Raw genomic sequence first — 27,284 nt, forward strand, 5'->3', positions numbered from 1 at the left:
CTATTTTCAATCTATATTAATGATTTGGAAGAAGGAAACAAGTGTATTGTAGCCAAATTAGTGAACGATACAAAGATAGATGGGAAAGCAAGTTGTGAGGAGGTCAAGAGGACTCGATTTTCATTGAGCCGTTGACTTGGGCTTGGAGGCGTGCGGGGGGTTAAAATCGCAAAAACTGGTGGGCGGGACCCCCCCCCCCCCGCCTGGTTCCCGACTCCGAGCAATTTTAACTCAGGCGTGTCTGATGGTCCCGACTCCGTCCCGCATCCAACAGGCGGGACTGGTCTTTAAGGCCCTTAATTACCACTAAATGGCCTCTATTATCCTATTTTAACAGGCCCTTGTAAATTTAACCCTTTTCCCACGTAAAACACGCCTGGTGGGAATCATGAATGTGAAACCTGGCGGGAGCGCTATTGGATTGCTGACTATCAACTGCAGGTCAACCATTAAAGAGGAGATTTGATCAGCCATCATTTGCAGGTGGCAGGACTTAGTGGTCTCAGGTCTGGGGCAACTTTTACCAGGCTTAATCACACCTGTGGAAGGTTGGAGCCTCACACCCATCTCCAGTGTGGCCTCCTGGGAAACCCCTCTCACCACCTTCAATCAGCGCTTCCTCAATGGAGGCATATACCAGAAGCATGGGAGCCATTTATTTCCTTCCCATCTGGGCATTAGAGGAGCTCGAGTACCAGCCGCGGCAGCAGCAGAACCAGCAACAGCAGCAGCAGCAGGAGCGCCAGGCTGCTGCTCACCCACCTGAGGCTGCACAGGCCAGAAGGGGCCAGCACCTGGGAGCCCGTCGGAGCAGGAGATACCCCCAAAACAGGGTCTACAGACACAGGGTCAGCTATATCAACATGGCTGAGCAGCAGTGCCAAAGGCGGCTCCGACTTTCGCAACAGGTAGTGACTGACATCTGCGCAATTATACAGCAAGACCTGCTGCCCAGAGGACAAGGTGGACAAGCATTACCAGTGGCCATCAAAGTCACCACCGCACTCAACTTTTTTTGCCTCAGGCTCATTCCAGGGATCAGCAGCAGACATCAGCGGCATCTCCCAGGTGGCCGCACACACTTGCATCACGCAGGTAACTGATGTCCTCTTTGCCATCGCGCACAATCACATCCATTTCACCAAGGATCGAGCAAATGTCACGGCGCGAGCGGTTGGATTAGCTCATCTGGCAGGCATTGTTGACTGCACACATGTGGCCCTTCACCCCATCACAATCCAGGTATTTTTGTCAACCGCAAGGGCTTCCACTCCCTCAACGTTCAGCTGGTGTGTGACCACAAGAAGGAAATTTTGCATGTTTGTGCCATGTACCCTGGCAGTTGCCATGACTCCTTCATACTGCGCCAGTCTAGTGTGCCTCCACTATTCAGTCTGCCAGACCAACTTAACGGATGGCTACTTGGAGACAAGGGCTATCCCCTGAGGACGTGGCTAATGATGCCGTTGAGGAAACCAGCCAACGAAGCTGAGGAGCACTACAACTTCAGCCACATTTCCACCAGATCCATTATCGAGCAAACCATCGGTTTGCTGAAGATGCGCTTCAGATGCCTGGATAGATCAGATTCAGATTCAGATTCAGATTAGATTTATTTGCCATATGTAACAAGTACAATGGAATGCTTGTTCCCCGTAGGGACGCGTCAGCTATACATACAGCGCCGCATTCAGAGTCAATACAATGGCTTCCCATGGCAGTGGGAGCACAATGTCCCTCAGCCGCTCCATCCTCCTCTTCACCGCGGCCGCCTCCTCACTGTTGCTCACAGGTGGAGCCCTGCAGTACTCAGCAGCCAGGGTCTCCAGAATCATCGTGGTTTGCTGTGCACTTCACAACATGGCACAGCGTCGTGGCTTGCAGATTCCTGAGGACCAAGTGGCTCCTCACATATCCTCCTCAGATGAGGAGGAGGAGGAGGAGGGCAAAAACGAACATCCTGCAGAGGCCCATCAACCAGCGGCAGCATTACGCGAGAACATTGCTGCCCGGGATGCAAGGAATGCACTCATCCTGGCCAGATTTGCTTAGCCTAGTGATGCGCTATCAATTCTAATAAAAGGCTAGGCAGAGTTCAGAACAACAGGCTTTTATTAACTACTGAATTGCACTTCAGACAGATCAGGACTATGCCTCTAGTGGACGACCGAATGCCAGGAGCTGCCATGCGGCCGCTCTTATACTCGGTAGCCCAGGGGCGGAGTCAGCTGAGGCATAGTCAGGCACAACAGTGAAACAAGAGTGAACGACAACAACAACAACAACAACAGTGAACACAGTGAACTACAGTGGTTTACCACATTCACCCCTCGTTTAAAATTAAGTCCGGCGGGGTGAAGTGTATCAAAAGTTCGAGTAGGCGAGTCTGTCGGGCGGCCTCGTTTGCCGTCGAGATCTTCGTGGCGACGGTTGCGATGGTACAGCTTCCCACGACGCGTCTTGAGCGGGGTCCAGCACCGGCGTATCGTCCCCTTTGGTGTTGGGTGGGCGAGTGGGCTCCGGCTGGTCCTGGGGGCGCGGCATGCCGTCTACTGGGGTGGAATGGACAGGGGTGAGAATTGGGTCTACTGAATTTTGGGCCGTGTCGGAGGGGGTCGTGGTGGGGGGCAATGGTGGCGGGTCAGTGGACCCCGAGGGTGCCAGATCTCTAATGGAGACTGTGTCCTCCCGCCCGTCCGGGTATGCCACGTAGGCGTACTGGGGGTTGGCATGGAGGAGGTGAACCTTCTCTACCAGGGGAGCCGTTTTGTGGGACCTTACATGCTTCCTCAGCAGGACGGGCCCTGGGGACGTCAGCCAGTGTGGTAGTGAGTTACCGGATGTGGACCTCCGGGGAAAAACAAACATTCGCTCATGGGGGGTTGCGTTGGTGGCTGTACACAGCAGTGACCGGATGGAGTGGAGCGCATCGGGTAGGACATCCTGCCAACGGGAGGTCGGAAGGCCCCTAGATTTTAAGGCTAGGAGGGCCGCCTTCCAGACCGTCGCGTTCTCTCTTTCAACCTGTCCGTTCCCCCGGGGGTTGTAGCTGGTGGTCCGGCTTGAGGCAATACCTCTCATGAGCAGGTACTGACGGAGTTCGTCGCTCATGAAGGACGAGCCCCGGTCGCTATGAATATAGCTGGGAAAACCGAACAGAGCAAAGAGGTTGTGCAGGCATTTAATGACCGTAGCGGTGGTCGTGTCCGGGCAGGGGATGGCAAAAGGGAAACGGGAGTACTCATCAACTATGTTGAGGAAGTACACATTGCGGTCAGAGGAGGGGAGGGGCCCTTTAAAGTCGATACTCAGGCGCTCAAAAGGGCGGGTGGCCTTGATCAGGTTTGCTCTGTCAGGCGTATAGAAGCGCGGCTTGCACTCTGCACAGACTGGGCAGCTCCTGGTCATGGTCCTGACCTCCTCGATGGAGTAAGGCAGGTTGCGGCCCTTAATGAAATGGAAGAACCTGGTGACCCCCGGGTGGCAGAGGTCGTTGTGGAGGCCCCGTAGTCTATCGATCTGCGCGGTGGCGCATGTGCCTCGCGATAGAGCGTCTGAGGGTTCGTTGAGTTTCCCTGGCCGGTACAAGATGTCGTAATTGTAGGTGGAAAGTTCGATTCTCCACCTCAAAATCTTGTCATTTTTGATTTTACCCCTCTGCTTGTTGTTGAACATGAAAGCAACTGAACGCTGGTCAGTAAGCAGGGTAAATCGTTTTCCAGCCAGGTAGTGCCGCCAGTGGCGCACCGCCTCCACAATGGCTTGGGCCTCCTTTTCCACAGAGGAGTGTCTGAGTTCGGAGCCCTGGAGGGTTCCTGAAAAGAAGGCCACGGGTCTTCCCGCCTGGTTAAGGGTAGCGGCCAGGGCGAAGTCGGATGCATCGCTCTCCACCTGGAAGGGGATGGACTCGTCTACCGAGTGCATGGTGGCCTTGGCAATGTCATCTTTTATACGGTGAAAGGCTAAGTGGGCCTCCGCCGTCAGGGGGAAGGAAGTGGACTTGATAAGTGGACGGGCTTTGTCCGCATAATGAGGGACCCACTGGGCGTAATAGGAAAAGAAGCCCAGGCACCTTTTGAGGGCCTTGAGACAGTGGGGCAGGGGAAGTTCCATCAACGGGCGCATCCGGTCAGGGTCAGGACTGATGACTCCGTGTTTCACCACGCAACCAAGGATAGCGAGGCGGGCTGTGCGGAATATGCACTTTTCCTTGTTGTACGTGAGGTTTAGGAGTTGGGCCGTGCGGAGGAACTTATCAAGATTGGCGTCATGGTCCTGCAGGTCATGGCCGCAGATGGTCACGTTGTCTAGGTAGGGAAACGTGGCCTGTAACGCATTCTCGTCGACCATCCGGTCCATCTCCCTCTGGAAGACGGAGACACCGTTGGTGACGCCAAAAGGAACCCTGAGGAAGTGAAAAAGGCGGCCGTTTGCCTCGAAAGCTGTGTACTGGCGGTCCTCAGGGCGGATAGGGATTTGGTGGTATGCTGCCTTGAGGTCAATGGTCGAGAAAACGCGGTATTGCGCTATCTTATTAACCATGTCGGCTATGCGGGGGAGGGGGTATGCGTCCAACTGGGTGTACTTGTTGATAGTCTGGCTGTAGTCGATGACTAGGCGCTGCTTGTTGCCAGTCTTAACGACTACCACCTGGGCTCGCCAGGGGCTGGTACTATCCTCAATAATCCCCTCTTTCAGGAGCCGCGTCACCTCAGATCTTATGAAGGATCTGTCCCCGGTGCTGTATCGCCTGCTCTTTGTGGCGATAGGCTTGCAGTCGCGGGTGAGGTTGGCGAACAGGGGGGGGGGTGTGATTTTGAGGGTGGAGAGACTACAGGTGGGGCGTGGCGGGCAATTTAAAAACTGCTGGTTGCAGACAGTGAGTGGGGGAAAAGGTCCACCGTATGTCAAGGTGACACTCTTAAAGTGACAATGAAAGTCCAACCCCAGTAGAACGGCAGCGCAGAGATGTGGCAGGACGAAGAGCTTTACATTTTTATATACGGAGCCCTTCACCGAGAGGGTCACTACGCAGTAGCCGCCGACGTCTGCTGAGTGGGATTTCGAGGCCATGGAGATCCGATGGCGCGTTGGCCGGACCGAGAGAGAATAGCGCCGTACTGTATCAGGGTGTATGAAGCTCTCCGTGCTCCCGGAATCAAAAAGGCAAGTTGTGGCGCGGCCATTTACCTGGATGTCCATCGTGGACCTGGCTAGCTGATGGGGTCTGGATTGATCCAGCGTGATGGAGGCCGCTGTGGAGTCGGTAGCGTCGCTGTAGAACCCCGGTGAGGCGGCGGTGGGTGAGTCGGGGGCCCGTTGGCAGAATGGCAGACAAGATGGCGGCGTCGGAGAGGAAGGACAAAATGGCGGCGCCCATGACGATCCCGATCCCCACGAGGCTGGAGGGAGGCAAGATGGCCGCTCCCACGAATCGCACGCGGCGCTGCTGGAGGTAGGGGTCTTCTGGCTTCTGCAGATGCCAGCGTAGTGTCCCTTCTTACCGCAGGCAGAGCAGACCGCGTTTTTCGCCGGGCAGCGCGCCCTGGGGTGTTTGGTTTGGCCACAGAAATAACATTTCTGGCTCGGGCGGGACATCGCTGCAGCAGTTGAGGCCAGGGCCCGTGGCGGCGCTGCGTCCCAAGGTGGCGGCGGCTGCGGCATCCATGAGGCGGCCGCGCGGTCCGGGGAGTAGGCCTCCATGTTCCGGTGGGCTACGTCCAACGAGAGGGTGAGTGAAATCGCCTTCTTCAGGTCGAGCTCGCTACTTTCCAGCAGTCGCTGCCATGTGTGAGTGGACCTGAGGCCCGCCACGAGGGCGTCCCGGATGAGCTCCTCCGTATGTTCCGTGGCTGTTACTTGCTTGCATTCGCAGGCTCGGCCGAGTTCCTTCAGCGCCCGTATGTATGCTTCTGTGGGTTCCCCGGGCTGTTGTTTGCGAGACCCCAGGAGATGTCTTGCGTAAACATAGTTGACCGGGCGTGCGTATTGCTCCTTCAAGATGTCGATAGCCCCCTGGTAGCTCGTAGCGTCCCGGATAAGGGCAAAAGCTCGGTGGTTTACTTTAGAGTTCAGCACCCTGAGCTTGTCGGCATCGGCGGCGACGGTCTCGCCAGATGCAGTCAGAAAGGACTCAAAACAGTGCAGCCAGCGCGAGAACTTAGCAGTCGAGTCCGGTTCTTGCGGGTCGAGTTCCAGGCACTTGATCTTAAGAATCTGCAGCATCGTTTTTTTTTTCAGTAGTTAATAAAATTGATGCGCTATCAATTCTAATAAAAGGCTAGGCAGAGTTCAGAACAACAGGCTTTTATTAACTACTGAATTGCACTTCAGACAGATCAGGACTATGCCTCTAGTGGACGACCGAATGCCAGGAGCTGCCATGCGGCCGCTCTTATACTCGGTAGCCCAGGGGCGGAGTCAGCTGAGGCATAGTCAGGCACAACAGTGAAACAAGAGTGAACGACAACAACAACAACAACAACAGTGAACACAGTGAACTACAGTGGTTTACCACACCTAGTCAATCAAACACTTTTGCCTCGCAGCTTCTTACCAGAGCATTGACAATGTCCAAGAACCAGAGGATTCCTTGCACTCTGACCACCATACTGACAGTTGCAAGTATTCCTAAGGCCTCAATGTGGAAGTCCCAATAGCGAAATGACAGGCGCCACAACTGTAACATTTGCCATCAGAATTTTTATACACAATTACGACGTGATGGCATTTTTACACTAAACACAAAATTCCACCCAATTGACTATCCTTGTGACTACTTGTGCTTTATCTTCCTCTTACGCATACTCCTATGTAGTGCTTCCCCTGTGGCTTCAGCAGATGTGGAGGCCCCTTGCTCACTTTCCTGCTGCTCCTGTCTCGACACCTTTGGTGGGCGTCCTCTGGGATTGCGAGCCTGTGAGGGCTCGTCAGCAGTCTGCTGCTCCTGCGGCTGTGCAGGGGTTGAGACGTCTATCTCACTTGGGTGTGGACTCCGGTGGGGCTCTGACCGAGGGCTCTGCAGTGGCATGGAAGTGTGAGCGCTTGGAGAGGAACCCCCACTTCCTTGAGGTCTGCCACCAACCTCCCTCTCATGGGTCAGATACCCCTCAGCGCCTGCAAGTGGCTGGACAGCACCTTGCTGCACATCAGGGGAGCCATGGGGACCCGTATCTGCAATGGCAGTCCTACTCAGAAAGACTTCCATGAAGGTCTGGTTTCTCTGTTCAATAGATGCCCATCGCTCCTCAAGAGATGTCATTCTATTCTGAACAATGACCATGTTTTCCATACCCTGGCGACTAAGCTCCTCCATGGCCGTAGCCCTCCTCTCCTCTACCGTAGCCCTCCTCTCCTCTACGGTAGCCAGCCTTACCATGGAGGTAGCAAGCGTTTCCACGGAGGTAGCCATCCTTTCCGTGGTGATGCGTTCATGCACCAATGACTCCACAAAAGCTCTGCTCATGTTCGCTATGGACTCCTCCATTTGCTCCACACTTGCAGCGACCCTAGAGACAAAACCTGCCAGAGACTCCTGCATCTGTTCCTGGAGTTCCAGCACTGCTGATCTTGTGGATGGACCCAGAGGCAGAGGGTCGACATGCAGCTGAGCCGAGCTGGCAGAGTCCTGTGCCCTCCAACTAGGACTCTCCACTGCTGTCCCTGTCTCCACAATCTGCTGATGCTCACTTGCGAGCTGTGATACACCAGGTGACAACACTACCCTATGTCCCGAAGGTCCCACCGAGGTGTGAGTGTCTGCGCTGGTGCTGGGTGCGCAGATTTCTGGTGACGCTGCACCCTCAGAGATTGCAGCTTCCTCTGAGGAGTCTGGCTGCTCAGCCTCTTCTTTCTGGCTAGGGGGGACGGATGCTTGTGATGGTCCTGTGGGGGAGTAAAGGAAAGAGTCAGAGATGTGATGCAAAGGCTACATGCACATAGCTTTTTGCAGATGCTCATACGTGCATCTGTTACAGCTTCACAATTATTATCAGCGGCTCATGCAATGTCAAAGAGAGAGATGGGAAAATTTCTGTCACCAGCTTGCTGTGTTGCACCCGTCTGTCCGTCCCCCATGCGTGAATCATCCTCAATGCCCATAATTTCCAGGGTGGCCTCCTCCCAGGGGGTCAGGTGGGCTATTGAGGATGGCCCTCCTCCTGTCCTGGCTCGCTCTCTTTTGTTGTGAGCTTTCTTTTCCTGCAATGAGGGAGACAAGTGGAGGTTGAGTGAGAATGAAGGAATGAGTATAGAGATTGCATAGCATAGATACTTAGAAGGAGACAAAGATGGAGTGAGGTTGCAAGACCAAGGGCCCCTCTGTGTGTTGTCAGTTGTGTTCAAAGCATCAGAGTGATAGGGAGTGTGAGGGCTGCATGGTGGAATAGTTATGTGAATGTGACCATAGAGAGAGAGGGAATGGATAAGGGTGCATGGGTGTCAGTGTCAAGTGGGATGTGGAGGAAGGGACTGCTAAAGCTGAGTGCTGGTGAGGAAAGGCAATGGGGATCAGATTGAGGGTGATGGGAAATTCATACTCACTTTTCCAGTGCGCTGAAGGTCATGAAATCTTTTCCTGCACTGTATCCAGGTTCTGCGGGTGACTCCCAAGGAGTTGACCTCCTCAGCCACCTGCATCCACACAGCCTTGGTCTGAGTTCGAGGCCTCTTCCTCCCTGATGAAGGGAACAGGACCTCCCTGTTTGCCCTAGCCCCATCGACTAATACCTGCAGTGCCGCCTCGTCAAAGCAAGGAGCTGCTCTTGCCCTCCCGCTTGTCATCTTTCCTGCAGGTCCCTCTGACACCAAATGGAAAAAGCTTGGAAGCCTGCAGAAGAAGCAAGGCTTGCTGTGGACCTTAAATGCAGCAGCAATGATGGCATAATCGGAGGTGACTTTCAGTCATAAAAAACCCCTTTGCAAAGGCTTCCCACACGTCAGAAATCAATTGGCCAATTGAGTTAAAATTGCATCAATCTCCCACATCCATTTAGATTTGTGTGGGAAACACGAAATTCGGATAACACGACAACAGCCCGCACCCGAGTTAAAATCGAGCCCAAAGAGTCTGCAAAGGGATATAGATAGGTTAAGTGAGTGGGCAAGAATTTGGCAGATGGAGTATAATGTGGGAAAATGTGAAATTATTCACTTTGGTAGGAAGAATAGAAAAGAAAAATATTACTTAAATGAAGAAAGACTACAGAATGCGGCGGTACAGAGGGATTTGGGTGTCCTCATACATGAAATACAAAAAGTTAACATGCAGTTGCAGCAAGTAATTGGGAAGGCAAATGGAATGTTGGCCTTTATTTCAAGGGGACTAGAGCATAACTGTAGGGAAGTCTTGCTGCAACTGTATAGGGAGCTGGTGAGACCACACCTAGAGTACTGCATACAATTTTGGTCCCCTTATTTAAGGAGGGATATACTTGCATTGGAGGCAGTTCAGAGAAGGTTCACTAGGTTGATTCTTGGGATGGAAGGGTTGTCTTATGAGGTAAGGTTGAGCAGGTTGGGCCTATACTCATTGGAGTTTAGAAAAATGAGAGGTGATCTTATTGAAACATATAAGATTCTGAGGGGGTTGGACAGGGTAGATGCTGAGAGAATGTTTACCCTCATCAGTGAATCTAGAACAAGGGGGCATAGGCTCAGAATAAGGTGTCGCCTGTCTTGTTTTACACACTTTGTATAAAAATAATAAATTTCAGGACAACGGAGTATTACAGTTTAACTCTTAATAAGCATTAGGTCTGTGATCTTACTCATAACAGCACAGTGGGGGAAAAACCTGGCATTAGGACCTCTAGCCTGGGTCTTCAAAACAAAAGTAGACCTTACAGATGCCTGCAGGCCAATGACAACTCAGCATGTGATCACGTGAATATAATAGGTATTCCTTACAGATGCCTGTGGGCCAATGATAATTCAATATGCAAATGTTACATCGCCCATTTAAGATGGAGATGAGGAGGAATTTCTTCTCTCAGAGGGTCATAAATCTGTGGAATTCTTTACCCCAAAGCGCTGTGGAAGCTGAGTCATTGAATATATTCAAGGCTGAGATAAACAGATTTTTGAGCAACAGGGAAGTCAAGGGTTATGGGGAGTGGGCAGGAAAGTGGAGTTGAGGCCAAAATCGGATCAGCCATGAACTCATTAAATGGCGGAACAGGCTCGAGGAGCCGAATAGCCTGCTCCTGCTCCTATTTCTTATGTTCTTATGAAATAGGAGGATAGAGCATATGAAGGTGTGGCTGGGGAGATGGTGCAGGAGGGAGCACTTCAGATTCCTGGGGCATTGGGACTGGATCTGGGGGAGATGGGACAGGCCGGAACTAATATCCTCGTGGGGAGGTTTGCTATTGCTGTTGGGGAGGGTTTAAACGAATTTGGCACGGGGTTGGGCACCAGGATATAACATTAGAAAGGGGAAATAAAGTGCTTAAAGGATTGGGAGAGGCAGAGAACACTGTAAGAAATCATGGATTGAAAGAAATAATAGTCTGTTTCGGGTTCCCTAGATCAGTAGTTTGTCTAAGTTGATGACACAGAAAGATTCCAGTCATGTCAGAAAAAGAGTTGTACAGAGAGCTGAATTACGAGGTCAGAACACAAAAACAGGCCTTCGAGTGGGCATAGCTAGGCCTGATAAGGGATGCAGCAATGAGCTGTAGGATAAACAAGCTGTCTATGAGAGAGCAACAAGACCTTTCGAACAGAGATAAGGAGGAAAATGACCTCATGAGGCTGGGAGGGGCTGTCATAGCTAGCCTCTCCCTTGTAATTGGACAATGGAATGGGTATAAATGATTGACACCAGGTATCTACCAGCTCATCGAAATAAGGTATAAAAACAGGTGACTGAGAGAGAGAAACAGGCAGTTAGGGGCGAAGGCTTCCCCGAGGTAGCTACGGCCTAACACCTTGGCCAAGTTTAGCCTCTGAGGTGGATCAATGCTGGCTGATGGCCTAACACCTCCAACAGCTCGAGGGATGACCCAACGGAAGTGACCGCTGCTACAGACTGCAGGAATCCACCCAATCCAAGACCACCGTACTGCCTCACCGTCCATCTGGTCGTTTTGTTCCGTTCCAGGGCCGTAGATTGCCCTCATCTGTCACGGGTTGTATGTCTACTGTATCTATTTCAATCGCATGTAGTAGTATCTGATTATGCTTAAACTGTATCTCATAATAAAAAGCCTTACAACTCGTAAGACCCTTTGGGTAATCTGTGTGTGACCTGTGATCCAAATCTTACAGCACTACAGTAAGAAATAGTAAGGTATTAGGTGGGGTCCAACTAAGAGAGAATACAGGATGGTCTAAGATGGGTTTACAGTGTATGTGTGTGAACGCGCGAAGTGTAGTAAACAAGGTAAGTGAGCTGCAGGCACAAATAGTCACATGGGAAGATTATGTTGTGGCAATAACTGAGACCTGGTTCAAAAAAGGGCAGGTTTGGGTATTAAATATTCCTGGTTATAAGGTGTTCAGGAAAGATAGGGAAGGAAAGATAGGCAGTGGTGAGGCAATATTAGTTAAGGAGAACGTTACAGTGCTGGAGAGGGAGGATGTCCTGGAGGTGTCAAGGTCAGAATCTATATGGCTAGAGTTAAGAAATAATAGAGGTGCCATTACACTACTAGGTGTATTCTATAGACCACTAAATAGTGGGAAAGATATGGAGGAGCAAATTTGCCGAGAAATTACAGAGAGGTGCAAGAACTATAGAGTAGTAATAATGGGGAACTTCAACTATCCTAATATAGACTGGGATTGTAATAGTGTAAAGGGCAGAGAAGGGGAAGGAATTCTGAAGTGTGTTCAGGAGAACTTTCTTGATCAGTATGTTTCTGGCCCGATGAGGGAGGAGGCATTGCTGGATCTGGTTCTGGGGAATGAGGTAGGTCAAGTGGAGCAAGTGTCAGTAGGTGAACATTTAGGGAACAGTGATCATAGTATCATAAGGTTTAGATTAGCTATGGAAAAGGACAGGGAGCAATCTAGAGTAAGAATGTTTAACTGGGGGAAGGCCAATTTTAGTGGGATGAGAACAAATCTGGCCCAGGTAAACTGGAATCAAAGATTGGCAGGCAAAACTGTAGTGGACCAATGGGCTGCCTTTAAAGAGGAAATAGTTCAGGTACAGTCAAGGTACATTCCCATGAGGGGGAAAGGCAGGGCAAATAAAGTCAGAGCTCCCTGGACGACGAAACAGATAGCCAATATGATAAAGCAGAAAAAGAGCGCGTATGACAGATATCATCTATCAAATACATCTGAGGATCAGGCTATATACAGAAAGGTCAGAGGAGAAGTGAAAAAGAAAATAAGAGGGGCAGAGGGTATGAGAATAGAATGGCAGCCAACATAAAAGGTAATCCAAAAGTCTTCTATAGGCATATATATAGTAAAAGGGTAGTAAGTGGAGGGGTGGGGCCGATTAGGGATCAAAAAGGAGACCTATGCATGGAGGCAGAAGGTATGGCTGAGGTACTAAATGAGTACTTTGCATCTGTCTTCACCAAGGAAGAGGATGCTGCCACAGACATAGTGAAAGAGGAGGTAGTGGAGACACTTGATAGGATAAAAATTGATAAAGGAGAAGTATTAGAAAGGTTGGCTGTATTTAAAGTAGATAAGTCACCAGGAGCGGATGGGATGCATCCTAGGATGCTGAGGGAATTGAGGGCGGAAATCATGGAGGTACTGGCCATAATATTCCAATCCTCCATAGATACGGGGATGGTGCTAGAGGACTGGAGAATTGCAAATGTTACACCATTGTTCAAAAAAGGGTGTAAAGATAAACCCAGCAACTACAGGCCAGTCAGTTTGACCTCGGTAGTGGGGAAGCTTTTAGAAACAGTAATTGGGGACAAAATCAACAGTCACTTGGCTAGGCGTGAATTAATTAAGGAAAACCAGCACGGATTTGTTAAAGACAAATCGTGTTTAACCAACTTGATTGAGTTTTTTGATGAGGTAACAGAGGGTTGATGAGGGTAATGCAGTTGATGTGGTGTACATGGATTTCCAAAAGGCGTTCAACAAAGTGCCACATAATAGGCTCACCAGCAAAGTTGAAGCCCATGGAATAAAAGGGACAGTGGCAGCATGGATACAAAATTGGCTAAATGACAGGAAACAGAGAGTAGTGGTGAACGGTTGTTTTTCGGACTGGAAGAAGGTATACAGTGGTGTTCCCCAGGGGTCGATTCTAGGATAACTGCTTTTTTTGATATATATTAATGATTTGGACTTGGATGTACAGGGCACAATTTCAAAAGTTGCAGATGACATAAAACTTGGAAGTGTATTGAACAGTGAGGAGGAGAGTGATAGACTTCAAGAAGACATAAACAGGCTGGTGAAATGGGCGGACACGTGGCAGATGAAATTTAACACAGAAAAGTGTGAAGTGATACATTTTGGTAGAAAGAATGAGGAGAGGACATATAAACTAAATGGTACAATCCTAAAGGGGGTGTATGAACAGAGAGACCTAGGGGTATATGTGCACAAATCGTTGAAGGAGATCACAGAGAAAGGGCAGGTTGAGAAAGCAGTTAAAAAGGCTTACAGCATCCTGGGCTTCATAAATAGTGGTATAGAGTACAAAAGTGTGGAAATTATGATGAACCTGTATAAAACACTGGTTTGGCCCCCACTGGAGTACTGTGTCCATTTCTGGGTGTTGTGTCGGTACCTTTCTACCTAGACACAATTTAGGACTCAGAACTCAGAGATTCAAACATGAAGTGCTTTATTGGAAGGAAAGGAAGTTCTGGAAAGTTCCGAACAAAGAGAGCTAAACTTAACAGAGAACACCCAACCATTTATCTCCCGTGACAGCGCCACCACAGGTGGGAGGAGAACACACAATAGAACACACAATACATAACATTTCCTCCCCTCTTAAATGGAAGGTCCACATTATTCCTCAACAGGTAAGTTACTTTCAATGCACTCAACGAACCTAGGGTAGAGGTAGACTGCCTCAACCCCTGACTTTACCCTGGGGTTTATTCTGCCCCAGTCTTGTGGGTAAGTCACTAAGCCTACAGATCCAAGTGTCTTGGAGGCCGCCGCTCTCTGACAGGATACCGGTGGTCATCGCTGGCTTCCACAGCAGTAGGCATTGACACAGGCCTGGATGGAGAAGGTGCCTGTGTCAGTCGAAAGTCAGGAGTTTGCACAGGTGGAACAGTCTCTTTGACTTCCTGTGTTGGAGACGAGCACTGTGGCAAAGGATGCTGGTTTGCAGTATCATCCGGAAACAGTTCAGGCCAACCAGCCGTTGGAGCCTCTGTGGCTGTCTCTGCTCCTAGCAACAGTTGATCTGTGTGTCTACTCCAGACGACGTCCTCGGCAGTCTCAACCGTGTAAGACACAGGGCCCGTCTGCGCGATCACCGTAGCAGGAACCCATTTCGGTCCAGTGTTGTAGCTTCAAGCTAGGACATGCTCTCCAGGGTGAAACTGTCTCTCCTTGGCTCTTTTCTCTCTCTTTTCAACTTGAGCTTGTTGTTGACAATGGACAACCTGTTCTGCCCTTGGAGGTTTGAGTAAGTCAAAACTTGTCCGCAACTGCCTCTTCATCATGAGCGAAGCGGGGGAAGTTTTGGTTGTGGCATGCGGCTTGTTCCTGTAGGCAACAGGAAGCTGTTCAGACGTTGGTGGATTGAGCCCTGACCTTGCGATGCCTTCAAGGCGTGCTTCAAAGTTTGCACAAACCTTTCTGCCTGGCCGTTAGTAGAGGGATGATAGGGCGCAGACCTGATGTGTTGGACACCATTCACATGCAGGAAGGTTGCAAACTCCTGTGATACAAATTGTGGACCGTTGTCACTTACGAGTTGTTCCGGTGAGCCATAACGGCTGAACATCTCACCAAGTTTCTCAATTGTTTTCTCTGCCGTGGTAGACCTCATCACAGTGACCTCCGGCCACTTGCTACGAGCATCCACAACCACCATAAACATCTTCTCTTCGAAAGGACCGGCGAAGTCCACATGTACTCGCTGCCACACTTCTGCAGGCCAATCCCAGGGGTGTAGGGTTGCCAGCTGCGGAACATTCCGGACCCTTTGACATGGGGAACATGTTTTGGCTTTCTCTTCAATATTCCCATCGAGACCTGGCCACCAGAAGTAGCTTCTTGCCATTTCCTTCATCCGAACCATCCCACTGTGGCCTGTATGAAGTTGTTGCAGTATAGGTTCCCTCAGAGGTGGTGGAATGATGACACGGCGTCCCCAAAGAAGACAACCTGCCTGGACGGAGAGCTCATTTCTTTTTGAAACGTAAGGTTTCAAACTAGGAGAATCGCCTATAGCTCTCCCTCAAATGACATCGTCCATTACCTCAGACAGGACTGGATCGTTGCGGGTGTACCTTCGCACCTGAACTGCAGTGACAGGTGCTCCCTCCACTTGTCTAAAGTAGAAGATGTCTATCTGACGAGGCTCTGGGGGAGTAACAGGCAAGGGTAGCCTCGAGAGACCGTCTGCGTTGCCGTGCAAGTCTGATTTGCGATATTTGATGCCGTATGTGTGTCCTGACAACAGTAAAGCCCACCTTTGCATCCTGCTTGCAGCGAGAGACGGAATTCCGGTGTGGGGCCTGAAGATTGAAGTCAATGGACGGTGGTCCGTCAGGAGTGTGAACCTTCTCCCAAACAGGTACTGATGACATTTTCGAATTCCAAAAACAATTCCCAAGGCCTTGCGCTCAATCTGCGCATAGTTACTCTCGGCCTTGTTCAAGGTGCGTGATGCGAAGGCGATAGGTTTCTCTTCACCCGAAGGCATGATGTGGGATATGACTGCTCCCACACCATATGGTGATGCATCACATGCTAGCTGCACGGGTAGCTTTGGGTTGAAGTGTGTCAGGACCTCCGATTTCAGCAATGCTTTCTTTGCTTGGGCGAAAGCTTCGTTGAACAGTTCAGTCCATTTCCATGTTTTGCCTTGACATAGCAACTGATGTAACGGCTTCAGCAATGTTGCTAAGTCTGGAATAAACTTCCCATAGTAGTTAAGTAGCCCCAGAAATGAACGTAACTGGCTCACATTCTGGGGTGCTGGGGCCTCCACGATCGTCTTGACCTTTGACGGCGCCTTATGCAGGCCAGTAGCGTCAATCACATGCCCCAGGTACTCAACTGAAGACTGAAAAAATTCACATTTGTCTTTACGAACTCTGAGTCCGTACTCTTTCAGTCGTTGTAGTGTTGCATCCAAGTTCAGAAGATGATCCTCCTCATTTGTCCCAGTGACAAGGATGTCATCCAGGTAGCACTGGACTCCTGGCAGTCCACTCAAAATCTGATCCATTGCCCTTTGGAATAGAGCAGGGGCCGACGTAATTCCAAACGGAAGGCGGCAGTACCTGTATAGCCCCTTGTGTGTCACAATTGTCAGCAGCTCCTTTGATTTGTCATCGACATGCATTTGTAGATAAGCCTGGCATAAGTCTATTTTGCTGAACTTTGCCCTCCGGCCAGGCCCGTAAAAAGATCATCAATGAGGGGAAGAGGGTACTGTTCCGCAGGCAGCACCGGGTTAATAGTCACTTTAAAATCCCCGCAGATTCGAACAGATCCATCCTTTTTCAGGACAGGAACAATGGGTGTGGCCCATTTGCTCACGCTCACAGGCTCCAGGACTCCATTCTCGACTAAGGCCTCCAAGTTAGCCTCAACTTTTGGCCTAATTGCATAGGGTACAGGTCGGGTTTTGTGAAACTTCGGCTTGCTGTCAGGTTTAATGTCCAGTCTCACGCTGATCTTTTTCATGCTCTCAAGTTCCCCATTGAAGAGTTCTGCATGTTTGTTTAACACTGCAGTCAGACCTGACTCCCCTTTTGACATCATGCGGACTGCAGGCCAGTCCAACGTGATTTTCTCTAGCCACGCATGTCCCAGTAGCGATGGGTAATTTCCCTTTACCACATATAGTGGCAGTTTTGCAGTCTGTCCGCTCAATTTAACTGTCACCTCAATGACGCCTCTCATGGCCACAGGTTCGCCGGTATACGTCTTTAGCACAATGTTTGTTGGCTGAAGGGTAAGATGCTTTAGCATTTTGTTGTAGACAGTGTCTGAAACAAGGGACACAGCCGCGCCTGTGTCCACCTCCATCCGCACTGATTGTCCCTCCACCAGTGGTGACACCCAGTAGCCATTTGAATCACCTGCAACCGTCAGTATGTGCACCTCTTCCTCCTCAGAGGTGTCGCTCCCCTCTGTTTTGCTTGTTCCATCATACTGCACTGAATGAACACTCTTTTTCCTCTCTTGTCCAAACACAGACATTTTGCTTCCATGCTTCCCAGCTCTGTCTGTTCTTTTTTTACTTCTACAGGCGCGTTCAATGTGACCCTTTTTGCCACAATTTCGGCATTCCAGCTCCGTACACCAGCAGTCATTAGTGTGATGGCCCGTTTTCCCACAACGGTAACATGTGCCGTTCCGCGCACCTTTAGGCTCAGACGACACCTTGTGAACTCTCCCTGTTGAACTCAACTGGTGAGCCTCCTTTTCCGCCATCTCCATGGAGACACTAACTTCAATGGCCTTTTCAAGAGTAAGGTTGTCCTCAGTAAGAAGGCGCTTCTGTGTGGCTGCATTTTGCAGACCACACACAAGTCTGTCTCTAATGGTGTCATTCAGCACCTCCTTGAACTGGCAGTGTTCCGACAACCTTTTTAAAGCAGCAATAAACATCGTCACTGATTCCCCCTCCTCTTGATTCCATTTGTGAAATCTAAATCTTTCAGCAATAACCAGAGGTTTTGGTGAAAAATGTACTCCAAGAATTTCCACTAGTTGCTTATATGTTTTAGTTCCTGGCTTATCTGGCTGCACGAGGCTGCGAAGTAAATTGAATGTCTTCGGCCCGATTACAGTCAAAAAGGTAGGCACGACCTTTTCATTTGCCACCGCATTTGCCAATACAAAATAGTCAAAACGTTCCGTATATGCGCTCCATTGCTCCACATTTTCATCAAAATCACCGATGTTTCCTAATATAGTAGCCATCTCACGTTTCAAATTAAATTTTCTGTTTACTCACTGCACCCGTAACGTACGCAGATTCATCCGCTCCTCGTTGCCACTTGTTGTGTCGGTACCTTTCTACCTAGACACAATTTAGGACTCAGAACTCAGAGATTCAAACATGAAGTGCTTTATTGGAAGGAAAGGAAGTTCTGGAAAGTTCCGAACAAAGAGAGCTAAACTTAACAGAGAACACCCAACCATTTATCTCCCGTGACAGCGCCACCACAGGTGGGAGGAGAACACACAATAGAATACACAATACATAACACTGGGCACCACACTTTAGGAAGGATGTGAAGGCCTTAGAGAAGGTGGAAAAAAGATTCATGAGAATGATTCCAGGATGAGGGACTTCAGTTATGTTGATAGACTGAAGAAGCTTGGGTTAACATAGAAGATAGGAGCAGGAGTAGGCCATTCGGCCCTTCGAGCCTGCTCCGCCATTCAATGAGATCATGGCTGATCATCCAAATTCAGTACCCTGTCCCTGCCTTCTCCCCATATCCCTTGATCCCTTTAGCCTTAAAAAATATATCCAACTCTTGAATATATTTAATGAACTAGCCTCCACTGCCCTCTGTGGCAGAGAATTCCACAGGTTCACCACTCTCTGGGTGAAGAAATTCCTCCTCATTTCAGTCCTAAATGGCTTACCCCTTATCCTTAGACTATGACCCCTGGTTCTGGACTCCCCGGCCATCAGAAACATCCTTCCTGCATCTAGTCTGTCCAGGCCTGACAGAATTTTATAGGTTTTGATGAGATCCCCTCTCAATCTTCTAAACTCCAGTGAGTATAAACCCAATCGACACAATCTCTCCTCATACGTCATTCCTGCCGTCCCAGGTATCAGCCTGGTGAATCTTCGCTGCACTCCTTCCATGGCAAGAACGTCCTTCCTCAGGTAAGGCGACCAAAACTGCACACAATACTCAAGGTGTGGTCTCACCAAGGCCCTGTACAACTGTAGCAAGACATCCTTGTTCCTGTACTCGAACCCTCTTGCTACGAAGGCCAACATACCATTTGCCTTCTTAACCGCCTGCTGCACCTGCATGCTTACCTTCAGCGACTGGTGCACAAGAACACCCAGGTCTCTTTGCACTTCCCCTTCTCCCAATCTATTGCCATTCAAATAATAATCTGCCTTCCTGTTTTTGCCACCAAAGTGGATAACCTCACATTTATCCACATTATAGTGCATTTGCCATGTTTCTGCCCAATCACCCAACCTGTCCAAATCGTACTGGAGTTTCACGACACCCTCTTCACAGCTTACCCTCCCACCCAGCTTTGTGTTGTCTGCAAATTTGGAGATATTACATCCAATTCCCTCGTCCAGATCATTAATATATATTGTGAACAGCTGGGGTCCTAGGACCGATCCTTGCGGTACCCCACTAGTCACTGCCTGCCACTCGGAAAACGACCCGTTTATTCCAACTCTTTGCTTTCTGTCTGTCAACCAGTTCTCTATCCAAGTCAATACCTTGCCCCCAATCCCATGTGCCTTAATTTTGCATGCTAATCTCTTATGTGGGACCTTATCGAAAGCCTTCTGAAAGTCCAAATACACCACATCCACTGGTTCTCCCTTATCTATTTTACCAGTTACATCCTCAAAAAATTCCAGTAGATTAGTCAAGCATGATTTACCTTTTGTAAATCCATGTTGACTTTGTCCGATCCTGTCACTGCTTTCCAAGTGCTCTGCTATTACATCTTTTATAATAGACTCTAGCATTTTCCCCACTACCGATGTCAGGCTTATAATTCCCCGCTTTTTCTCTACCACCTTTTTTGAATAGTGGGGTAACATTAGCTACCCTCCAATCCATGGGTACTGTTCCAGAGTCTATCGAGTTCTGGAAGATGACCAGCAATGCATCTACTATTTCTAGGGCCACTTCCTTAAGTACCCTGGGATGTAGATTATCAGGCCCTGGGGATTTATTGGCCTTCAGTCCCATCAATTTTCCTAATACTATTTCCCTACAAATACTGATTTCTTTCAGTTCCACCCTTTCATCAGACCCTATGTTCCCCGGCATCTCTGGGAGGTTATTTGTGTCCCCCTTTGTGAAGACAGAACCAAAGTATGAATTTAGTTGGTCTGCCATTTCTTTGTTTCCCATTATAAATTCCCCTGATTCTGACTGCAAGAGCAGAGAAGGTTGAGAGGAGATTTGATAGAGATGTTCAAAATCATGAGGGGTCTGGACAGAGTAGATAGAAACTGTTCCCATTGGCAGAAGGGTCGAGAACCAGAGGACACAAATTTAAGGTGATTGACAGAACCAAAGGCGACGTAAGAATAAACTTTTTTTACGCAGCGAGTGGTTAAGATCTGGAATGCACTGCCTGAAACAGTGGTGGAGGCAGACTCAATCTTATCTTTCAAAAGGGAGTTGGATAAGTATCTGAAGGAAACATTTTTGCAGGGCTATGGGGAAAAGGTGGGGAGTGGGACTAGCTGAGAGTTGGCACGGCCTTAACGGGCCGAATGGCCTTCTTCTGTGCTGTAATCATTCTATGATTCTGTGAGAGACCAGGATAGTCCTGATCGGAGGATATTACCCAAATAGGATGGGTGATTTTAAAACGAGGACAAAACTCTTGTTGTTGATTTACTGGGACATTGGCTGCAGAATGCTGGATTATCTGAAGTTTGTGAAGGGTAGAGATGAGTTGGCACGAGGAAAACACTGGAGAAATCATTCCTCTAGGTGAGCAATTGACGGAGTGAGCTGGAAGTGGCGGGGGGCATTAGCGCGGGGCAGGCTGGGAGTGCGGGGCAGCGGCCGGCGCGGGGCAGGCTGGGAGTGCGGGGCAGCGGCCAGCGTGGGGCAGGCTGGGATTGAGGGGCTGTGTGGTGCGCGGGGCAGGCTGGGAGTGTGGGGCATTAGCGCGGGGCAGCGGCCAGCGTGGGGCAGGCTGGGATTGAGGGGCTGTGTGGTGCGCGGGGCAGGCTGGGAGTGTGGGGCATTAGCGCGGGGCAGGCTGGGATTGAGGGGCAGTGTGGTGCGCGGGGTACTGTGGGAGGTCACGTCACGTCACTGCGGGTTGTTTGCTGCGACGTGGAGGAGCTGCGGGGGAGGCTGGAGACACACATTGGGTCCCGCCATCAGCATCCCAACCCTGTCCCGGCCGGCCACTACTGCTAAACACCGCGCCACTAACGGAGTCTGGGGTGGGGCCTGGGTGAGCGGCAGAGGCTGTTAGGTGTAGAGCGACGATCGGCGCAGGCCCGGCCCGGACTGTTTAAAAGGCCTCGGCGTCTGCGCTTGGAGGCTGTCCGCACGATGAGTTGGTTCAATGCCTCGCATCTGTCGAGTTTCGCTAAACAGGCGCTGTCACAGGCTCAGAAATCGATCGACAGGGTGTTAGACATCCAGGAAGATGAGGGGGGCTCCTGGGCTGGCAGCATAACCGCGGGATATGAGGAAGGTACAGTGCCTCCCAGCAGTGTTCCTAGACCGTGCACTCAGTCCTCAGTGTGACTACTCGATTCTCATAACATGCAGCTCAGTCCGAGATCAGTGTCACATCAGTGGACTCTAAATAGCCAGCTGTATGGCTTCTGTTTTTATATGCCCAGTTCATGTCTTTCTTGCCTTTCCGCTTTCTTTCTCCCTCCAGTTTATCGCCAGAGCAATAATTAGAGGGAGTTGCTCTGATGTTGACATTGTGCTTGTCATGTCACTTGCTGCGAATTATTTTTTATTATGTGTGTGTATATATATAAATAATAATTTAAACCCGTTCCATAGATTACTTTCTGCTGTTTATTCAAATGGGTCTGCAAGCAGGCTGTTTGTTAGTATACCTGTAGATTGAACTTTGGAATATTAAATCATATATGCATATTTAGAAAATTTAATTTGTTTTTGACGATGGAGAAGCATTCTGTAAGAGAAATGTAATTTTCATTTTTTGTATTGCCAAAAGCATCAGTACAGGAAAAACCTTGATGAAGAGAAAGAATTGCAGGCAGTGTTTTGACAGAATATATATTTGTTCAGTGCTTTGCAGCTGTGGAGCTTTGCCAAACTGGTCTCAAGAATTCTGTAATTTGGCTGTTTGAAATGCAAACAGATTCACTTTTACTGTTCTGTGATTTTTTTTGAAAGTATTTAATAGTGAGCTGACAGTATTCAATCAATATAATTTGATCACAAAGTTTTAACAGCACACTTTAATTGAAATGAAATTCAGAGATATAAACCACTTAAGCTTTGGCCCTGTGGTTTGTGACTTCATCAGAACCCACACTTTGAAAGAATTTTGTGCCCCATATTTGACTTTTTCAATGACATTTCCCCATGCAATTTCATTCACCTCATTCTTATTTGTGACTGCACATTTGAAAATGCAGTTGAAGATTGCAGATACTTTAAAAACATTTAAAAATGTAATCAAGCAAAATTGGAAATGAAACTAAATATTAGCATTTTAAAAGGAGGGCATCATCTGTTTTTAATGCTTTGAAGTGCAGTTTCACTGCTCCAAAAACTGGGAGTGATTTTTCCTATTGGCTTCCTCCTTCATGACCGGCACACATTGGGAATACGTATGAAGACAATGCTATAATTGAATATTTTAGATACTCTTTAAACGTGTAATCAAAACAAAATGAGAATGGAGCTAAATGTTAAGAATGCTGGCGTACCACCATATTTGATACCAAGTGAGGCAAAACTTGAGAGAATAAAACACTTTCAACGGAACAATATTTTGAAGTGGAATGGCATCTGCTAAATTTAGTGTTTATCTGTGTATATGCAGCTATGTGAATTTTATTGGTTCTCTACTATTAGATGATTGTAGTGCTCTAATTTAAAACGCTAGAAGCATTTGTAACAAAATGCTTGAGTTAGAGGCAAATCCAGCAGCACAAAATAATGCAGGCTTGATTGACAAACTGGGAATTCATTCAGTATTGGGCGCTTCAGATGTTCTGGATGGTTAGAAAAGATGTGAGAGAAAGAAGCCATCGTTATGTGTTTAGAAAAAAAATAGAAATTTAGAAGGGTGAAGTAATATTCTGGGAAAGACAAAATATAAAGGTGTGGACTGTAAATAACGCTATGGGAAATCCATTAACATATGAAGAGGTAAAGGCAATATTGCAATAATGGTTGACTTTAATGAACCCACTATAAACTGGGAATTCATGGAAGCGAGGTAGTAGAATCAGAATTAGGTGGTGCAAGATTGCTTTTTGACTCTTGTGAATTATCCACAGTGGAATCCTTGACACACATCTAAATTTGACTTTTACTAGTCATTAGGATCCATCCATAAAATAGCAGTTAAATTTCTAGGGACTAGTCATCACAATATGATTAAATTTAATATTATCTGGCAGACAGCAGCAGTAAGCAGGGCAAAATCATATTTTATAAATGAAACTTGAGAGGAATGAATGATGAACTTAAAGGAATTATCTGGGAAATAGTTGTGAAATATTTCAGTTGAGGAAAATGCAGTACTTTTAAAACTATAATGTTGTGCATGCCATGCAGGCATCTACGCTCAAATAACACAAAACTAAATAAGCAGTCTTCAAAGTGCATGAATAGGTAAATTAAAATGGGAATTAAAAAGATAAACTATACAAACATATCTGAAGTTTGATGTGTGGTGTAGGGATTGGTCAACACTTCAAAGAAGTTCAAAATCAAAACAGCTTTTTCAGCTTTTCCAATATACTTCTGGGGAAAGTTTATAAAAAGTTGCTTTAGGTCAAAAGTAGTGGTACAGTACATTTCCACAGAGCATGTAAGATTAGAATAGCATGAGGTAAACGATTGTGGAGGGGAGAAGTAAAAGTTTTTAACTCTGTGTATCTGCAGTAATTGTACTGTTTACACTGAAGAATCTGCCTGTATGTGCTGCAGTGCCGTTAGTTTTAGTCTTGTTTAAAGTTTCGCCGACTTCAAAGTTCAGATGGATAGCTGTTGCTCCATTTCACTGATCTTAGAGTCGTAAAGAAAAGCACAAAATATTTCCAAATTGCTAACGGCAATGTCCTCAAAGCAAACAATTCATCCAATAGTCACATCTGCACTGTTGTTCACTTGCAGAAAGCTAAAAAGTGCCTTGGGCCATCATAATGCTGCAGGACAGATTACTGCTTTTTATTTCAGATTTCCAGCATCCGCAGTATTTTGCTTTCAGATTACTGGTAGGTGGGGCCCACCCTGACAATCTATCTTCATATACTGAGCTCTGTTGTGCCACTGTGGGCGGGCTGGAGTTGAGTGGAGGCTAGATGCTATCCCACAGCAGGACACGGAGACTCTTAACCAGCTTACAACTGCACACATCTCCCAGCTGCTTTGGAGGCTTGGGAGTTACGTTAGCTATGGACGGATCTGCTTGGCTATGAATGATGCAAGTCACGGGAAGACTTAAGAAAAGAGCAAAACATTCTAATAAATGTCAGTATTTCCCACAAGAAAAAAGACCAACTTAATTTAAATCCAAACTGTCAACTCTCACTCTTATTTCAGTTTAAAAACAGGAGCAGTTTTGATGTATTTCACTTTGAAAAACACACCACGCCACCTGAAAATAGAATGTAACTGCGATGACATTCTGGGTCACTGTCCATCCTTAATCTCTCCGATGCCTTTGACACTGTTGAATACTGTATTCTCCCCCGGTCCACCTCAATGGCACTGATCTCTCACAATTCCACTTCTACCTGCTCCAACACAGCCGCTATATCATCACACATAACTTTTGAGATCCTCTGGTGTGCCCTGGGATTCCATTCTTGGTCACCTCCTATTCATCAGCTACGTACTACTCCTCAGTGACATCAACTGCAAGCATAATATTAGCTTCAGCATATCCACTGATGATATGCAACTCTACCTCTCCATCACCATCTTCAACTCCAGACACAACTCAACATTAGCAAAGCTGAAGCCATCCTGTTTGAATCTTGACAGTATCTATATACCTTTGGCACTTGAACACGACCTCCCTAGCTGCTCATTCAGGCTGATCTGAATGCTGTACAACCATTTTTGTCAAATACAACCCGTACATCTTGTCTCATCTATAATAAATTCACTATGGATGTCATGCGGTCCTTATTTAGGCATCACCATTCGGTGATGTGCAGACACACCTGCAGTTACACACTTGTAGCACTAGATGGAGCCTGATTAGCTCCAAAAATTATCGATTCCCCAAAACTATACCTACAGCATCACGAATGCACTGAGGGACATGCTTTGTCCTGGCTTTCCACAGACAATGCCATGGAGACCCACTAGTTGTTGAAATGTAAGTAAATCATATGAAAACTCAGTGGCAAACTAAAGGATCCTAACCCGTATCCTGAAAAATGTAAACAAAATAATACTAGTATTATCCAGCAGAAGTAAATGCTGTCGAGTAGGTGCTGTAAATAGATGCCTGTAAACTGCTGAATGCTGCTATTTGTGTGTCTCCTTAAAAGCTGCCAAAGTATGTGTTCCCCAGTGAGAAAAAACTTTAAATGCTGAAAATAAACTCCTTGTACTTATCCACATAGCCCCCTTTGTGGGCTAAGGTAGCAGTTTCTAAACCAGAAAGTAGATGATAGACCTGAAGGAAAAATCGAATTTTGTATTTTATTTCTTGAATTCTGCTCGATAGCAGTCTTAATCAAAATTAAAATATGACCTTGAAAGCTGTTCCAAGTAGAGGATAATTTATAATAACACACCAGCCAAGCCTGTTAACTTATGAGTGGCTTTCAATTAATTTGTGCTCATGGCTTCCTGAGTTTAATCAGTATATTAGTTATGTTCTCATCAAGCTCGTTGTTTAAAATTATTAGCATTTTGTTCTCCCTTCTCCACCCTAGTTGCTCAGCATGTTTATGCAATCAGTGACTGAGCCATACAGTCTAGGAAGTCAAATAGACCAGGTTTGATTCCTGGCAAGTACTGGCATCTGATCTAAGCTGGAATGACACTGCCTTAGTAGCAGTGCAGTTGGGCTCATCATTAGGTTATGGAGAAGATTGATCATTATCCAGTGACCCCTGCTGAAATTGCTAGGCGGGTTAGGCTAAAATGACCCCCTTACCGCCAAGACATGAATACTAGTTACTTTTTTGAAGTACCGGAGGGGAACTAGTGTCCATTGAAATTGTCCCAGCAAGGAGTCAACAGCAGGAGAGCAAGGCAAAATTTGGCATAGAGAAAACAACAGCAAAATTGCTATTGTATAGGTAAAGTCTTTGAGCAAAGTTTTATACTTTAGGCAAGGATTCTTGTTGTGGAAATATAGTTCAGTCTTTATGTGAATTTGAAGTACTTCTGGAGTGATCGATTCAGTCGCTAGGGATTTTTGTTTTAAGGATAGAAACTGGTTAAGTGCGGGTGAGTTATTGAGTGTCTGAGCGAAAATATGTTCTGTGACGGGCCTCATAGTGAAGAGGATTTCTTAAAGCCATTTTGTTATACTTGCCACTCCAGATATATTGGTAGCTTTTGTGTGTTTGTTTTTGGAAGGGTATGTTTGTTAAGTAAGGATAATTTGAGGTTATTGAGGGTTTCTTGTAGCTGTGGTGCTGATGGGCAGTAAGTGCCTCGGTGATCATGCCATGTTTTGGAATATCTTTGGAAGGGCAAGGACTTTTCTTACAATGTTAGTGTACATTTTGTAATGACAACAGAGTATGATAACATTTTGTCTTGTGGAAATAATCCCAACACCATTGTATAGCATTCTTTTAACTTTGTGTGTAGACTGATGTAAAAAGACTACTGAGCACTTGGTTTGAGTATAAAACAAGGCTTTAATCAACGGTTTCAAAACCATGAGATTTCTAGTTACAATCACTAGTTCCTGGTTACAGAAACATCCTGAGCAAGCTGGGCCCATGCCCGAGTACAGGAAACTTTGTGCTATCCGGGACCAAGCTGTTGCCGTCCCATCAAAACTGCCGGACAAACCAGCGCTAATGTTGAAACATACGGAGATTTTGAGCTCCGTATCTGGCAACAAACCCTGTTGCTTAGCAACAGCTTCTAAACAGTCGGCCGTACCTTGCAAGCGTCTCTGTAGCCTAGCAACAGCTTCAGCGAGACCTTGCAGAGCCTGACTGGTGGGGAAAAAAAGCAACGAAAAGAAAAAAAACCTACGAAAAGAAAAAAAACCTAACGAAACGGCTCCTGATTTTTGCCGGTGGCTCGAGCAGTTAA

The 27,284-nt window shown here is 47.6% G+C and overlaps 1 protein-coding gene across 2 annotated transcripts in view; it reads left to right on the forward strand.

Moving 5' to 3' along the window:
* Positions 1–21,087: 21,087 nt before the first annotated feature.
* The window catches only part of tmf1 (TATA element modulatory factor 1), a 52,815-nt gene continuing 46,618 nt past the window's right edge, over positions 21,088–27,284 (forward strand). Inside the window, exon 1 of one of the 2 annotated variants that reach the window (XM_086001470.1) lies at positions 21,088–21,522. In XM_086001470.1, the coding sequence (XP_085857596.1) occupies positions 21,378–21,522 (145 nt within the window). In that variant the 5' untranslated portion in view covers positions 21,088–21,377. The remainder of the gene's footprint in view (positions 21,523–27,284) is intronic. The other variant, XM_086001469.1, reaches the window with a different exon arrangement.

This window comes from Somniosus microcephalus, chromosome 11, assembly GCF_052327205.1.
Source record: "Somniosus microcephalus isolate GS21.2 chromosome 11, FLI_Smic_1.0, whole genome shotgun sequence".
Classification (NCBI taxonomy): domain Eukaryota; kingdom Metazoa; phylum Chordata; class Chondrichthyes; order Squaliformes; family Somniosidae; genus Somniosus; species Somniosus microcephalus.